This window comes from Euphorbia lathyris, chromosome 7 (genome assembly GCF_963576675.1).
Source record: "Euphorbia lathyris chromosome 7, ddEupLath1.1, whole genome shotgun sequence".
Classification (NCBI taxonomy): domain Eukaryota; kingdom Viridiplantae; phylum Streptophyta; class Magnoliopsida; order Malpighiales; family Euphorbiaceae; genus Euphorbia; species Euphorbia lathyris.
The window spans coordinates 2,709,231-2,724,929 of NC_088916.1; the positions used below are offsets into that span (position 1 = coordinate 2,709,231).

Here is a 15,699-nt window from a genome sequence, read left to right on the forward strand (position 1 = left end):
TTACATAATTATAAATTAATCTCGGAAAATAAAATATCTAAAAAAGAAAAGTAGAAACAGTGAGCCGTACTCTCCCCTTCCCCACCACCACCAAAGAATGCTAGGTGGCTTAATTCAGTCAATCTCTCAGAAAATCCAAACTCCATAAAACTACAAAATCAAAATCAAAGCACAGCTGAGTCGACTCGACTCGAGCAACTCACTCGCTCCCTCCCTCCCTCCCTCTCTCTTAATGCCCAAAAACCCTCCGACTTTTCATCCACCATGAATCTATCTACTTCTCTAATCGGAACTACTCCTAATTCCTTCATCAGAACTCTCCCAAATTTCACTGGCTTTTATCCTCGTTATGGACTTAAATACCCTCTCACCATCACTAAGTGTTCTACGAGTACTAATTTTCCTTTACAGACTGAAACTATCAAATCGGCATCGTCTTCATCTTCACCTTCTTCTTCTTCTTCTGCTATTTCTGCTGCTGCTGTGATTGGATCTAAGATCGGTGTGTTGCAGAGTTTAGAGGAGGATATAGAGAAGGTGATTTGATGTTTACTTTTATAGATGAAGAGTAATGGATTTTTGTTTTGAAATTGATTATTGTAATTTGATTTTTTTTTCTTGTATTGAATGAGTGCAGGTTATATATCGATGTCGGTTCTTGGCTATTCTTGGAGTTTTTGGCTCTTTGATTGGATCAATTATTTGTTTCATCCAGGTAGGCTTCTCTGAATTTTGATACAATTTGCTTTTTTGGTATTATCTTTCTCAATGATGAATTTACATGATTAACACACAATTAAGTCTTATACGGAGTCCATATGGTCCTCTAAATTTCAAGTGTCTCGATATTCTCTGAATTTACTTAAATTGGGTGGCACAACAATAAGAGATTTGGACAACTTAAAACGTGTATCACTCAAGCAAATTAAAAGGGGCTGATAAATTATTGTAACAAATTCAGAGAACCAATATGCTAATTTAAGTAAGATTTGGGGCTGATATGTCATCCTATTTAGGACTAACGAACTAACGAGACACTCTTAAAAGTACATTAGGCCAATTAGGATCGGTTTTTCTAGTCGAGGAGGCAAATTAGGATCGGTTTTTCTAGTCAAATTCAGTGGACTTGAAAGCCTACAATTAATCATACCCAACCACAATATGAATACCTCTTAAATTGTCTCATGAGCCCCCCTAAAGTTCACATGGCAGAATAACGTGACATTTAGATTCAGATAAGTTAAAACGTGCATTACTTTAAATTGTCTTACGAGTCCCTAAGGCTCATGTGACAGAATAATGAGATTTGAATAAGTTAAAACGTGTATTATTTTAAGTAAGTTCACGGGCTAATAAATCACTGTAACAACTTTAGGGAGCCATTATATTATTTTAAATAAGTTTTGGAAGTCAATATGTCATTATATAAGCAAGTTTAGAAGCTAATAAGACACTTTTAAAAGTACAACAGACCATCGGGTTTTTTTGGTCAAATTCAGGCCCTGATATATTCACCCTACAATTAATCATACCCAAAAACAACATGAATACCTCTTGCAAAATTCCCAAGCATCAGTTTAAATTGTCTTACAAGCCCCTCCTGTCTCCGCCTCTGTGTATAGTAACACACCTTACTAATATAGTCCGATCAACTCTTTTTTAATATGGGATCTAGTTCATTCCTATCTCTATTGTAACCTTTTAGGGTCGCTTCGTCTTGCCCAAACCTTTCATCTCGGACCAGTAACACCCTCAGATTCGGATTATTACAACAAGTGTTTAGAAAAATATCAAAATCCTCGAGGATAAGTTGAATTGAAATCCAAAATGTGTAAAAGTGAAGAGGGGTTATTCATTTATGAGCATTCAATGATTATTCATATGCAGGGATGCAGTTTTGTGATGACTTCTTTCATGGAATACTTTGTGACTCGTGGCAAAGTCATTATACTGTTGGTAGAGGCTATAGGTGAGTCATGTTTTCTATTCTATCCTACTCTGCTCCGGAGATGAAGGTTCCGTTTTATTGGATTGTTTATATCTACTGTTTGTTGTTAGTTGTTCAACGTTTGTTATTGCTCGTATATGTTAGCTAAATAACTCTAAGAAGTTTCTCAATCTTAAAAAGTATACGAAAAGGAAAAGGTGAACCAAACGGGCATTTAATGATATAATTTTGTTGGACTTGCAGATGTATATCTTTTAGGGACAGTGATGTTGGTGTTTGGAATGGGTTTGTATGAGTTGTTTGTTAGCAATCTTGACACCAAAACTGGGGAAGGAGTCGATCATAGATCTAACTTATTGGGATTGTTCACCTTAAAGGTATGCTATGTCTCAATCTTTCTTTTCACTTGTATGCTTAGAATAATGTATTAGATGGTGCAATTTCGAGCGCCATTAACAGAAAATATGTTTTTTTTTTTGTGTATAATTCATGTTTTGACCCAATACGGTTTGAAATTACACCTCTTCTCTTAGTGAAAATAACTCATTTTGCCTTAATGAGGCTTGAAATTGCACCGTCGGGTAAACATTGGACTTAAAAGTGAGTACGTAGATGTTAAATCGGCTAAATTTGTACTTCATCCCTATTTAATAAAAGGAGAGAGAGAGGGTTAAATTAAAAGTAGGGTTGTAAATGAGTATGAGTCGAGCCGTTCATGAGCAGCTCGACGTTCAGTTCGATTTATAAACGAGTCAAGGTTGTACGATTTTGAGGTTCGATTCGTTTCAACATGCGGCTCAAAAGCTCGCAAGCAGGCTCGATTATTAGGTTTGTGAACAAGCTCATTAACAAGTTCAATTATAATGTTCATGAATAGGTTCGTGAGCAAGCTCGGTTCGGTTCGATTCGATTATTTTTTTAATAATAATATTTCTATAAAGGGGAAAATGTAAAACTACTTAGTTTTGTGGGAAATTTTAGTTTTATTGACGAGCTTGCTCGTGAGCTAATTTATGAACATAATTAATGAGTTGTTCGCGAGTAAAATTCATGAACGTAATAATAATTAACAAGAGCAGCTCGATAAAAACTCAATCGTGTTCGGCTCGATTCATAAATGAGCCGAGCTTAAGCACGATTTTGAGATTCGATTTGTAAAAGAGCCAAGGTTCAGCACACAGAACTCAACTCGAAAGCTTGCGAACAGGCTCGGTTGTAGGTTCGTGAACAGACTCGTGAGCAAACTCGTTTCGATTTTTTAATAATAGTATTTCTATAGAAGTGAACTATAAAACTGTGTAGTTTTGTGTGGAACTTTAATTTTCTTTGCAATGAGTTATTCGCGATCAAAGTTCATAAACATAATTAAGGCTTAATACATCACCAGCTCCCTTAACTTTGTTAATGTCTCACCAGCTCCCTAAACTTGCTTACTTCGTATCAACTAAATACAAAAACTTATTAAACCTAAATTCTAAATATACATCTTCATCTATGAGTAGATGAAGAGTTAATTTTTTTCTTTTCCCCTACCTTTCAACCTATTATAAGAGTTAGTGCTGCAGGTTTTAGAGATCGAATGGATGAGGATCGAGAGTTAATATTATGGTTTTTATATTTAGTTGTTACGGAATAAGCAAGTTCAGTGAGTTGATGAAACACTTTCAAAGTTCAGAGAGCTAATCTACTTTTATGGACAAGTTTAGGGAGCTGGTGAGACACTAACAAAGTTCAGGGAGCCAATCTACTCTTATAAACAAGTTCATGGAGCTGATGATGTATTAGGCCCATGACTAATGATTAACGAGTTGCTCATAAGAAGCTCACAAACAGATAACTTTCTTAATAAATCGAGCTCGACATGATATTGAGCTCGAACCGAGCTCATTTTCTATCGAGCATTGACCGACTAAAGCTCGGCTCGATTACGGTCCTAATTAAAAAGCAATGATATAACATATATGATTGAATCAAGTGCAGGAAAGGCCAAGATGGTTGGAAGTGAAAACAGTGAATCAGCTGAAAACAAAGCTAGGACATGTGATAGTAATGCTTCTTTTGATTGGTTTCTTTGAAAAAAGTAAGACAGCAGCTATACATACTGCCACTGATTTACTTTGCTTCGCTACTTCTGTTCTCCTCTGCTCTCTTTCCCTTTTCTTATTAGCTAAGCTCTCTGAATCTAAGTCATGAATAACTTCTCTATCTCCCACACTCTTACTCTTACTATGTAATTAGACATATTTTTAGTGAAATATATTGTTAATACTAATTTCTGCAATCTTTATGTTGTTAATATGTCCTGAAATTCAAAGATAAGAAAGTGGTATATGTATCAAGATTATTAGAGATGTTAATGAGTCAGGGTAGCTAGTCGTACACTATTCTAGCTAGGGATGTAAATGAGCTGAGCCGCCTGTTAGGGGGTGTTAATGAGTTAGAGCTAGGCGGTGTTAATGAGTCAGAGCTACTCGTACACTATTCTAGCTAGGGGTGTAACTGAGCCGAGCTGCCTATTAGGGGTGTTAATCAGTCAGGGCACTCGTACACTATTTTTAGCTAGGAGTGTAAATGAGCCGAGCTGCCTATAAGGGGCATTAATGAGTCACAGCTACTTGTACATTGTTCTAGCTAGGGTGTAAATGAGCCGAGACGCCTATTAGGGGTGTTAATGAATGAGAGCTACTCAGTACATTATTCTAGCTAGGGGTGTAATGAATCGAGCAGTCCATTAGAGGTGTTAATGAGTCAGAGCTACTCATGAGCGGCTCGTTGTTCGGCTCGATAAAAGCTCGTGAATAAGCTCGGTTACAGGTACATAAAAGCAAGCTAGGACATGTGATAATAGTAATGCTTCTTCTGATTGTTTTTTTCGAAAAAAGTAAGACAGCAGCTATACATACTGCCTCTGATTACTTTGCTTCGCTACTTCTGTTCTCCTCTGCTCTCTTTCCCTTTTCTTATTAGCTAAGCTCTCTGAATCTAAGTCATGAATAACTTCTCTATCTTCCACACTTACTCTTACTATGTAATTAGACATATTTTAGTGTAATATATTGTTAATACTAATTTCTGCAATCTTTATGTTGTTAATATGTCCTGAAAATTCAAATATAAGAAAGTGGTATATGTATTATCAAGACTATTTAGAGGTGTTAAGGTAGCTTGTACACTATTCTGGCTCGATAAAGCTTGATCGTGTTTGGCTTGATATATAAACGAATCGAGCTTGAGCACGGCGAAACTCAGTAAGCACGAGTAGGTTATATAAGCTCAATTATAATGTTTATGTACAAAGCTCTTGAGCAAACGTGGTTGATTATTTTCTTAGGGCAAAACGTATTATTAGGTCTGTGATCTTTCATTTTTTGGTTCATTAAACCCTTGGTTTTTTATTTAGATACCTTTTAGCCCCTGGTCGTTTAAGCCCTTGATGGCCAAATTAGTAAACTGTGAACATAAAATTCAGTTAACGGACTGTTATTCATTGCACTTGCATTCGAAATTTTGTATTTTTTCACGGTTTGAAAGCAGTTTTTGGATGTGTAATGTGGTTATAGAAAAACTGTAAAAACCTTAATTCAAACTGTAAAAAATAATTTTTTAATAATTTCAAATACAAATAAAGTTAATAATGTATTTTTAACAGAATTAGATGTTCACAACTTACTAATTTGGTCATCAATGTTTAATGAGATAAAAAAATAAATAATAAAGGGCATAATGTATCCAAATAAAAGATCAAAGGCTTATTAAAAATGGAAGATTACGGATCTAATGGTGTTTTTTGCCTTTTCTTAATAATGGTATTTCTATAAGAGATGTAAAATAATTGAGATTATGTAAACTTTAGTTTTGTAGGTTTAGAAACTATGTAATTTTATGTTAAAAAAAATTCAAATGAACCTAATTAATAAGTTGTTCGTGAGTAAAATTTATAATAGAATTAACAAACTGTTCGCGCTCGTGAACCGCTCACAAATAAAATGTTGAGATCGAACTTGTTAATTTTTTACAAGACGAGCAGGTTAAAGCTTGATTATAGCTCTAATTCTAGCTTAGGATCGACTTGTGACATTAACCTCGTTTATATAATAAATTCTTTCGGTCCCGATTTGGACCAATGAATTAAAATAATAACCTCGTTAAATGCATTAAGTAATAAAAATATTTAAATCCTTAAGAGCCCAATGAAAATATAAATTAATAATTATTAAATTACATACAATATATATATATATATATATATATATATATATATATAGTAAAATCTTTATATAGGAATCTCGATCCCAACTTGGTAATAACATCTATTACCAAACTCTATTTAGTATAACCTTCCAATTGTTATACAAATAGTCATAGACCAAAACCTTTCAATCAATCAACTAGAAGTCATTTCTTCGGAAAAAAATGCATCTATAGTTGATTGTTTTTTCTTTCCACCTAAACCAAAATGAACACTATCCTTAACTTTTTGTAGTGCAAACACAACTTCTGGTATATTTTGCTCATGTTGTAGCAAGTAGTTGTTTAAGATGGTCATTGCTTGAAAAACCTCTTTTGACGATACATTTACGACAACGCAACTATCATCTAGCTCGAGATCATTTCCATCATCATTGCTCATTATTGACTGGATAATTTCTTCGTCATCATCATCATTGTTCATTATTGACGATACAATGTATACATTTTACAATGAAAAATTATCTATAAAATAATAATTATTGATTTATCGATAAATTAATAATTTATTCATTTATCGATAAATAAATAATCTCGCTTAATGAATATTTTTTTTTCGGTTCCAAGGATATACATTTATCGAGGTTTTCCTGTAAGTGGTTTCAGAGTTCAAATTCTAGTAACTCCATATATTAATGAAATTTCAACATATTATAAGATAAGTCGGTATTATGTACGCTTTAAATCAAAAGATCATTTGTATGGAGAAGTGTACCAGATATAATAATAATAATAATAAAATGCTATTTTTAGAACTTATTTATCAATTTACCATTTCCATGCAAAGTGTATCAGATGTAAAGGGTTGTAATCGAGCCGAGCTTTGACCTGCTCAAACTCGGCTCGCTACAAAATTAACGAGCTCGAACACGAGACGAGCTTTGGCTTGTTCAACGAGCTCGAGCCGAGTTTCGAGCTTGTTTCGAGCCCAAAACCCTCTTTGGACTTAGTTCATTAAGAAAATTATCTAACCATGAAATGTTTGTTAGTAAATCGTTAATTATATTTGTGAAGTTTGCTCACAAATAACTCTTTAATTGTGTACATAAACAAGCTCACAAGCAAAGTTCGTAAATAAATAAACAAGATGCTTACAAATAGTTCGTCTATTACTCATTTATTATGTTTGTGAACGAACTCATCTAGCAGCAAATGAAATAATATTAAGTTTAAATATTTGTGAACCAACACAAAACTATATAGTTTTCTACGAAACTAATTTTTCTTTTATAAATGTTCTAATCGAGCCTGCTCGCGAGCTTCCGAGCCGAATTTTGGCGTGCTCAAGCTCGGCTCGTTTACGAACCGAGCCAGTAAATCGTACTCATGAGCGGCTCGTTTACAAATCGAGCCGAGCCGAGCTTTTATCGAGCCGACCACCGAGCCGCTCATGAGCGGCTCGGCTCATTTACAGCCCTAGATGTAATGATAATAAAAGTTATTTTTATACTCTGAAAGAAAGTTAAATAAATTCAATGATCAATGTTACAATTTTCCTATTCGTGGTTTTTAAGAATAAAAAAGGACAAGATTACAATTTAAGGGAATGAAATGAGGAAAATAGAGACGGAAAGTAATTACTGATTTTTGGATTACAGTTAACTAAAGATTAATAAATAAAACGTTTTAGCACTAATTTTAATTTGTTTGAGGAAAATGAAATTATTAATAGAAACAATAGTACCTTTTACTTTCAGATGACCCAAAAAACCTCGGATAAAGTCACTGTTGACACGCCACTTTCACCGGTTTTTATTGCAAGCACCCGGTACTTAGAGGACCACCCCATAGGTTGGGAAGAACACGTGTCGTGTTTCTAATGGCCGGGTTCTTGCAATAATTTCTCCATTTCACATCTCTTTAAAGAGAAAAAAATAACTATTTTGGCATGTGGATCACTGACCGTAAACATTTCCCGTCTCTCATGAGATCGAAAGCTTTGTTGATATCATCAAACGGTAGATTGTGTGTGATGAATTCATCAATTTGGATTTCCTGAATTAGAAACGAAAAATTTGATTCATTTAGATTTTAGAGTTACATAATTAATTACATCTTCACCAAAAAAAAAAAAACAATAGTTTATGTTGATGAAGCACATTCCTAACCAGTTCTGAAAAGGAGCATCCCCGCTTAGTAATCCATCCAGAAAATTTCTCCAGACCCGGACCTTTGATAATTGGGGACAATACTCCGGATATTATAAATGGTAAAAGATGGGGCTCCACCCATCTGGAATTGCCCGTAAGCAAATTGGCCCAAACATTGGCACAACTCCAAGGAGGTTTCAGCAAGGAGTGTTCAATGGAACATATCAATGGTGGTTCCTCCAGACCCCAAGTTGGTACAAGAACTACAAGACTGTTTGGTGTTGTTCCTCCCAGACCCCAAGTTGGTACAAGGACTACAAGACTGTTTGGTGTTGTTCCACCAATGAATAAGCACTTGGCTTAGGTGATTCACCCTAGTCCATCGGGGACTAGAAGGCGGGCATTCGGACTTGGGAAAGAGATGGATGTCTCTATAGAGAAGGAGCCCTATGAACACTATAGGGGCCGTTAGGCTCATTGTGCTGCTCCTACAAGGCTTGAGGTTTGATACACGGGGAATCTTGCAAGACGGTATTTGGAAGTGACTAATAAGTAGGGTTTAGATTCGGCTATACTCTCGGAAGTAGGACTGTGGAATGCCTAGAGAGGAAATCCCTCGGTATCGATTAGAGGACTGATGGTTTGGGGAAATCTCGGCATCACACGAAGACGACTAGAAGGCGGGCATTCGGACTTGGAAAGAGAGACGGATATCTCTATAGAGAAAGAGCCCTATGGACACTATAGGGCCGTCAGGCTCAGAGACGGTATTTGGAAGTGACTAACAAGTATTGGTTTAGATTCGGCTATACTCTCGGAAGTAGGACTTGGTGGCATGCCTATAGGGGAAATCCCCTCGGTATTGGTTAGATGACTGATGGTTTGGAGACACAGAGACTTTGGCGTAGCCCAGATCTATTACCGTGACACAATGGAGAATATGGCAGCCGAAATCAAGAATCGACTTCCACTTCAACTACAAATAGCTATATAGCTTACATGCTCCACTTCCAACTCAGTACAGGCTTATAAAAAAGAAAACAGTTTCACTTCCTATTCATTAGTTTATCTGTAAATTATGCAATTGCAAGTGGACCTTCTGGACTCTACCATGGTTATTTAAAACCTCCAGTATAGAAATTTATTGTAATGACAATTTACTCTCTGATAATTGCCATGAAACTGACATAGATTATATTGTAACACAATAGGCAAAATGCTCCTTTTTGGCCCCTGACTTTGTTAAGATTCGACCTTTGATCAACATTTGACTCCTGACCTTGGTAAATGTCTAGATTGGAACTCTATAGGACAGAACCTTGGCACACGATGTTCATGCGTCGTTTAAAAATCGCCATTTCATGATCTCGATACAACATTTTCAAACAGCGCTGAATATCTCGCACCGCACACCGCGCCTCCGTCCAACAAAGCCTAATGTAGTCATTTTACCAAGGCTACGGCTCAAAGTTATCAAATAAAAGGTATAGGGCCAATCCTTGCATTTTAGCCAAATGTAAATGCAGGGTAGTTTTCACTAATCATTATAGTCTAATCAAGGTTGGCTCAACCTAAGAATATAATGGCAGCACTCATAGCTCCTCTTCTACAACCTGCAAATCTTAATTCCTCTCTAGGCTACAACTACAAGTATATGTCATTCATAATTCATTGTCTAGCTACTCAAAGAAATGGGTAAATTACACCCATGGTCACTGAACTTGAAAACGGGGGATAAAAGTCCCTGAACTTTGCCTTTTACGAACATAAAAAATCTCTTAACCTTTGACCACTTCAATAGCAGATAACCCTCCATTGTAGAGTTGAAGGAAATGATAATCTAAGCAACTTTAGTTCTTGAAATCCTTGGGTTTGAAGTCATTTAGGCGTTGTTTGGTTAGGAGAGAGAAAGCTCCGAAGATGCTGATTTAGAAAATAAAAAACATGGTTCCATAAGAAATGTGGTTCTAAACAACTTTAATCTTGAACTTTTCCATTTTGAGTTTGTTTATTTTCCTAAGAGGCTTCTATATTAATACATTACAAATTTCAGGGACTTTTATGTCCGGCTTTGAAGCTCAGGGGCCATGGGTGAAATTTACCCCAAAGTCAGTTACGAAACAACAGAGTCAAGAATATAGCAAAATAATATAATGATGCGGTACTTACCTTCTTCATATACATGTCTACCAGTGAAGGAAGATCAGATTTAGGCTTCCATCCTCCAAACAAAGATCCTCTCAATGTTCTTCCACTAAGTAACAGTCCATAATGAGCAGATATTTCAGGTTTCACTTTTGGTACACCAAGAGTAACTGTTAAACCCCACCCCTAACAAAATAGCAGATTTCAAGTCAGCCAAAAATTGTTACCAAGTTCTTCAAATAAAAGTGCAAAAAGGTTGCATGAAAAAGCAATTACATCACAGCAAGATTGCAATGCTGTGGTTACTATTCCAGTTTCACCAACACATTCAAATGAGTAATCCGCCCCTCCACTAGTTAAACGCTTAATAACCTGAAACATGCAAGAAGGATTAAAAAAAATATATGTAGTTAACAAGATGAAGAAAGTATATATTAGCCTAGACCCCAATCTTGGCACAAGACTATCATAGGAAAACATCTATTAATTATTAATATAATTATTGTTTCAAACATCTATTAGGAGGAAATTCAATAAGCAAAATCGGTTGACATTTGTATAGCCTCTAAAATCATATTAGGTTTTAGCTATGTTGCACGGAAACTCCTCTTCAATAACGTTTCTGTGTTTCCTAGCTATGTTTTTTCAGAAATAACGTTTACTGGTGTCCACTTCATTCTGTTCCTGTTTCCACTAGGGTTTTAGTAAAGTATTTTGGGAGTGAGAATTTGGGGTTCTACATCACAGAAACATTTCTTCTGATGCTCTTCATGTATTGTGCCAAAGGTTATCATGTGTAATGGGTTCTCTAAAATAGATATCCCTAGTTACCTATGTCAAATCTCAAGTTTTGAAGTGTTTATTTTCATTCCCAAATGTCTAATCACTTTATTGTTGAACTCTGAGCTTGTTTTTCAAATTTGATAGCTATACAGTCTACGGTGTAATTGAATCATACCTGTTGAACAGGTTCATCGCAGTCATTTGGATTGATGAACTTTGTTATTCCAAAAGCCTTGGCTGGATAAGATAGAAACATTAGGAGGATCCAGAAGCATTACACACCTTGCAACACAGTTTAAAGGTGCAAATGCCAATTATACCTTTCTCAAGCTTTTCAGGGTTAGTGTCAACACCAATTATCTCGGATGCCCCTCTGAGTTTAGCACCTTGTGCAACCTGATCTCAAAATATCAAACATGGCAAAACTATAATAATATAGGTACTGGATTCGGAAACATAGTTTAGTAAAGTTATGTTAAATTTGATACTTACGGAGAGTCCCACAGTCCCAAGACCAAAAATAACAACTGTTGATCCTTTGGATATATCAGCGACATTCCAAGCTGCACCCAAGCCTAAAATTGAAAAGTAAATGTTGTCAATCTGATAAATTCTGCATTCAGTGTGACATAATGTACAGCTGATGCATACTCATAAATCATTGTAGTTTATGAAGAAACAATCATTAGGTGATAGTTACTACAGTGTCATGTAATGTGAAAATAATAATGGCCATTGGCCAGTGATTGCCTAATCCCAAGTATCTGTGCTCAGAATGGTGGGAATTCCAGGTAAACTTTATTACTGTGAAGATTAATAATATACCTGCAGCTACTCCACAACTAAGGAGGCATATTTTCTCCAAAGGAGCCGCTAAGCTAACTTTGACAGCACACCCTGAGTGCACTACTGTATATTCGCTGAAGCTTGAAACAGCACAATAATGATAAATGTGTTTCCCCTTGATTGAGAAGCGGGTCTTCTGATCACTATGCATTACACCTCTCCTTTCCAGACCCAGTACTTGGCACATGTTGCTTTTACCTGATGTACAGTGTCTGCAAGTACCGCATTCTCCTGTAAACACAGTAAGCACATGATCCCCATGTTCAAATTCAGTTACTTCTTTTCCAACACTCTCAACAATCCTGCAAATTTGATAATAAAAAGTTAACTCGAAGCATTACCCTCACGATACATCACAGTTTCATCTCCCTCCCCTCTATGAGCGCGTGTGTGTATATATTGCTCCCACGGCCAAATGTTGTCCATCTAAATGCTTAATAATTTGTTTATTTTAAATGATCAAACCTGAAGCAACTCAAATTGTGCTTCAAATATACCCATGGACTTGCATATTTAATAATATCAAATAAGGTTTTAGTTATTGTCTCTATGTTCTTACATATTTTCAGTCATACATGTGATAAAGACTCACGTTAAGATTAATCGAGAACTATAGCTGAACTGAAATTTTTGCCAACGAAAATTTAGAAGTTTGTTATGGTAATGAGATTAGAACAAGAAATGTCGATAATTTGGAACAGTTTCTAATCCCTGATTTGGCATGTGAAAAGTTCTAAGGGTACTGCATTGCTAATCTGAGTTTGTTTGTTACTCCGAATAGAAGTAAATCAGCATTTCAATAGACAGCTTTTAGACTTTCCTAGGTCGAAAACCCATGACAAATTTGTATGAAGTTAATTGGACATCAAAGAAAAGTACTAGACTCCAAGCTTCACATCTAGAACTTTTTGCATAAGACAAGATGGGTGCCATCTGCATTGGCTACAGCTAGTGACAAAATCACAAAGAAGCACAATATGTAGACCTATAAGGCTATGAAGAGGCTTTGATAGTAAGGTGGCTCCACTGTGACAGAGATTATAAATTTGAAACCATAATGAAGTCTCTCTAAGGACCCTCCCTAGAGTCTATAGCACCCGATGCCTTGAGCAATGGAACAACCTCAAACCTTTCTAACTATAACCACAAAATAAAAACTAAGCTCCATGAAGACAACTCCACCAAATAGTATAAAATTATAAATACGAAGACTGTAGGTTGCCTATGTCCTTAAAATTGGAATGTTGAAAATACACATGATTTGAACATCTATGAACTCTTCCATGTCAGTCCACTGTTATTTAATTCTAGCTCTGACTCATCAGGCTTTACTTGATGAAACTTAGAATCTACAAATACTGAGTTTCAAGTGGATTTCTAAGAAAACTGCTAATACATGGAGCATTTACAGATTGCATAAAACTTCTGAACAAGCATGTAGTGATCATTTGCATATATAGCAAAGTAAAACTGGAAACGTACCCTGATGCTTCATGGCCAAATATCCGAGGAAAAGGAGCCTGCACATAGAGGCGTGTTCTATTAGTTCAGTCTACTCATAAGATAACCTCATGAAGACAGAATCAGGGAATTAAAGAAGTAAGATGTAGATATCTCTATTGCATTTTGCTTATAAATTGTAATGAATGATGACTAGTAATTTAAGCTAATCTAATCAATTAATTTGATTGAGTTTAACATTTTCCTGTCGTTATAATTTGAATTATTTCATTTGATTTCTTTTTTGAAAAAAAAAAATCCCATATCCAGTCTAGAATTGACTTAGAATCAGTAGAATTATAACAACCAGTACAATGAAGATAAAAGAATGGAACGAACTAAGACCAATCAGATTCGTTGCTATATGCCCTGGAACCAAAATCGGCAGTTTCGCAGTCACAGTGAAATTGCAAACTAATTAGTTGAGAAGAACCAAACGAAGAAGAAGAAAGGAAAACCTGAGATTCCCAAGCAGTGAGATCGCTGCGGCAGAGAGAAGTGGAAACCACTTTGATCCTAATCTCGTGCGACTGCGGTGGACTGACTTCCACTTCCTCCATAACCAACGGCTGTCCAGGACCCCAAGCCACCGCAGCTGTCCAAGGAAATTGAAATGTAAATGCAAATGTCATGAAATCACGAACAAACTGAACAATTTTGAAAATGTATACAAATAATTAAATTAAATACATGCCTCTGCAGATTATGACATCATCGGGTCGTTTGATGGAAGAAGAAGAAGACATTGCGATTGTGAAAACTGGAAAGACGAAGAATGAATGGGTAGGTAGAAAGATGTCTGGAAGGTGATCATTTTTATGCTTTGGGGGTTGTTGAATTCCCAATCCCCCACCAACCTCAGCGTTATTTAATTATAATTGCAGCTAAGCATATTTATTTTTCCAGAAATGCTATCCATTTTATGATAAAATCAAATTTTACCCGGTATATATGTAGCTTTTTAATTAACAAATAATGTTATTTTTAGTAAAATTAATTTTAGCTATATCTCCCGGTGCATAGGTAGCTTTTTAAGGGTGTTGTTAAATCCAGCCCCAATTTTCCACCTCTAGCCCCGTGAAAGGACAAAAGTACCTTTTTAGGCTTTGAGGTGGGAAATTGGGGGAAAAAACCTCTCCCGACACGCGGGCGTGAGGTAATCACGCCTCATCCTGTGGTGAGGCGTGAGGTAATCACGCCTCACCACAAGGTGAGGCGTGGGACTATCACGTCCGCACCTACGGTGAGGTGTGATAGCCTCACGCCTAACCACAGGGTGAGGCGTGATTACCTCACGCCCGCGTGCCGAAATCACAAAAAAAATTGTTCATAATTGTGGTAACTTGAATTATCCGTTTAGAAATAAAATTACGGCATTTTAACTCGTATTACCCTTTAACAAATAAAATTTAAAAACATAAACATTAAAATAAAAATTAATAAACATAAAAGAGTAAATATAATATCAAAAGTGTTAAAATGTATGAAGTTCTACGAAAAATAATCTAGTTCGCCCGACGCCACGCATCCATAAACTCATCCATCTCCCTCTTAATGCGTGGAGCATTCTCGTCAGATCGGTGGGTAGCCGCTAGTTGGATGACACGCCACAACCAGCTAACCCACTGCAAAAAAAAAAATTAATAAATAAATATTAAAAAATAAACGCATATAAACTAATACTAAATAATAATATTAAATAATAATAAACTTACAAATTCGCTGTTGGCGCGAGCATTCTGTACCGGTCCAGCCTGTGGTGCATGAAGGAGATGAGGATGCGAATATTACATATACCAGTCCATATAAGTAGGATCACAAGCAGTGGGATCGTATCCAACTGGTCGGCATCTCCTCCGATCAATGCCCCGAGCCGATGGAAATCTCTGCCAGGTATCCTCAACTGTGACTAAGGAATGCGTGAGCTTATACGCTAAAGATCTCCATGGTCGTACTGCTTTATCAGGTCTAATACGCTCAACTGGGATGGGCTGAGTATATCCGACCTGTCGCAGCGCTCGATCGGGCATATACGGCTCGACGATGTCTCTATACCGTATCCAACCGGCGTAGGACACTCGAAGCCGATGATCATCGGGGACAGGACCATAAGGCAACCACGTCACCTGAAAAAAAAAT

The 15,699-nt window shown here is 36.3% G+C and overlaps 2 protein-coding genes across 2 annotated transcripts; one reads left to right on the top strand and one right to left on the bottom strand.

The window, feature by feature from the left end:
- The first annotated feature begins 68 nt into the window (after positions 1 to 68).
- LOC136235968 (uncharacterized) lies at positions 69 to 4,229 on the top strand. Its single transcript, XM_066026100.1, has 5 exons — positions 69 to 537; positions 638 to 715; positions 1,888 to 1,969; positions 2,192 to 2,325; positions 3,929 to 4,229. Exons 1-5 carry the CDS (start codon positions 265 to 267, stop codon positions 4,139 to 4,141), a joined length of 780 nt encoding a protein of 259 aa, XP_065882172.1. The 5' UTR covers positions 69 to 264; the 3' UTR covers positions 4,142 to 4,229.
- Positions 4,230 to 7,765: 3,536 nt separating this feature from the next.
- LOC136235715 (alcohol dehydrogenase-like 6) lies at positions 7,766 to 14,415 on the bottom strand. The gene is made up of 10 exons (XM_066025608.1): positions 14,255 to 14,415; positions 14,019 to 14,155; positions 13,543 to 13,580; positions 12,040 to 12,362; positions 11,707 to 11,789; positions 11,535 to 11,610; positions 11,390 to 11,451; positions 10,708 to 10,803; positions 10,456 to 10,617; positions 7,766 to 8,191 (listed from the first exon to the last, which is right to left on the bottom strand). The coding sequence occupies exons 1-10, from the start codon at positions 14,304 to 14,306 to the stop codon at positions 8,075 to 8,077; spliced, it is 1,146 nt and encodes a 381-aa protein (XP_065881680.1). The 5' UTR covers positions 14,307 to 14,415; the 3' UTR covers positions 7,766 to 8,074.
- Between the last annotated feature and the right edge of the window lie 1,284 nt (positions 14,416 to 15,699).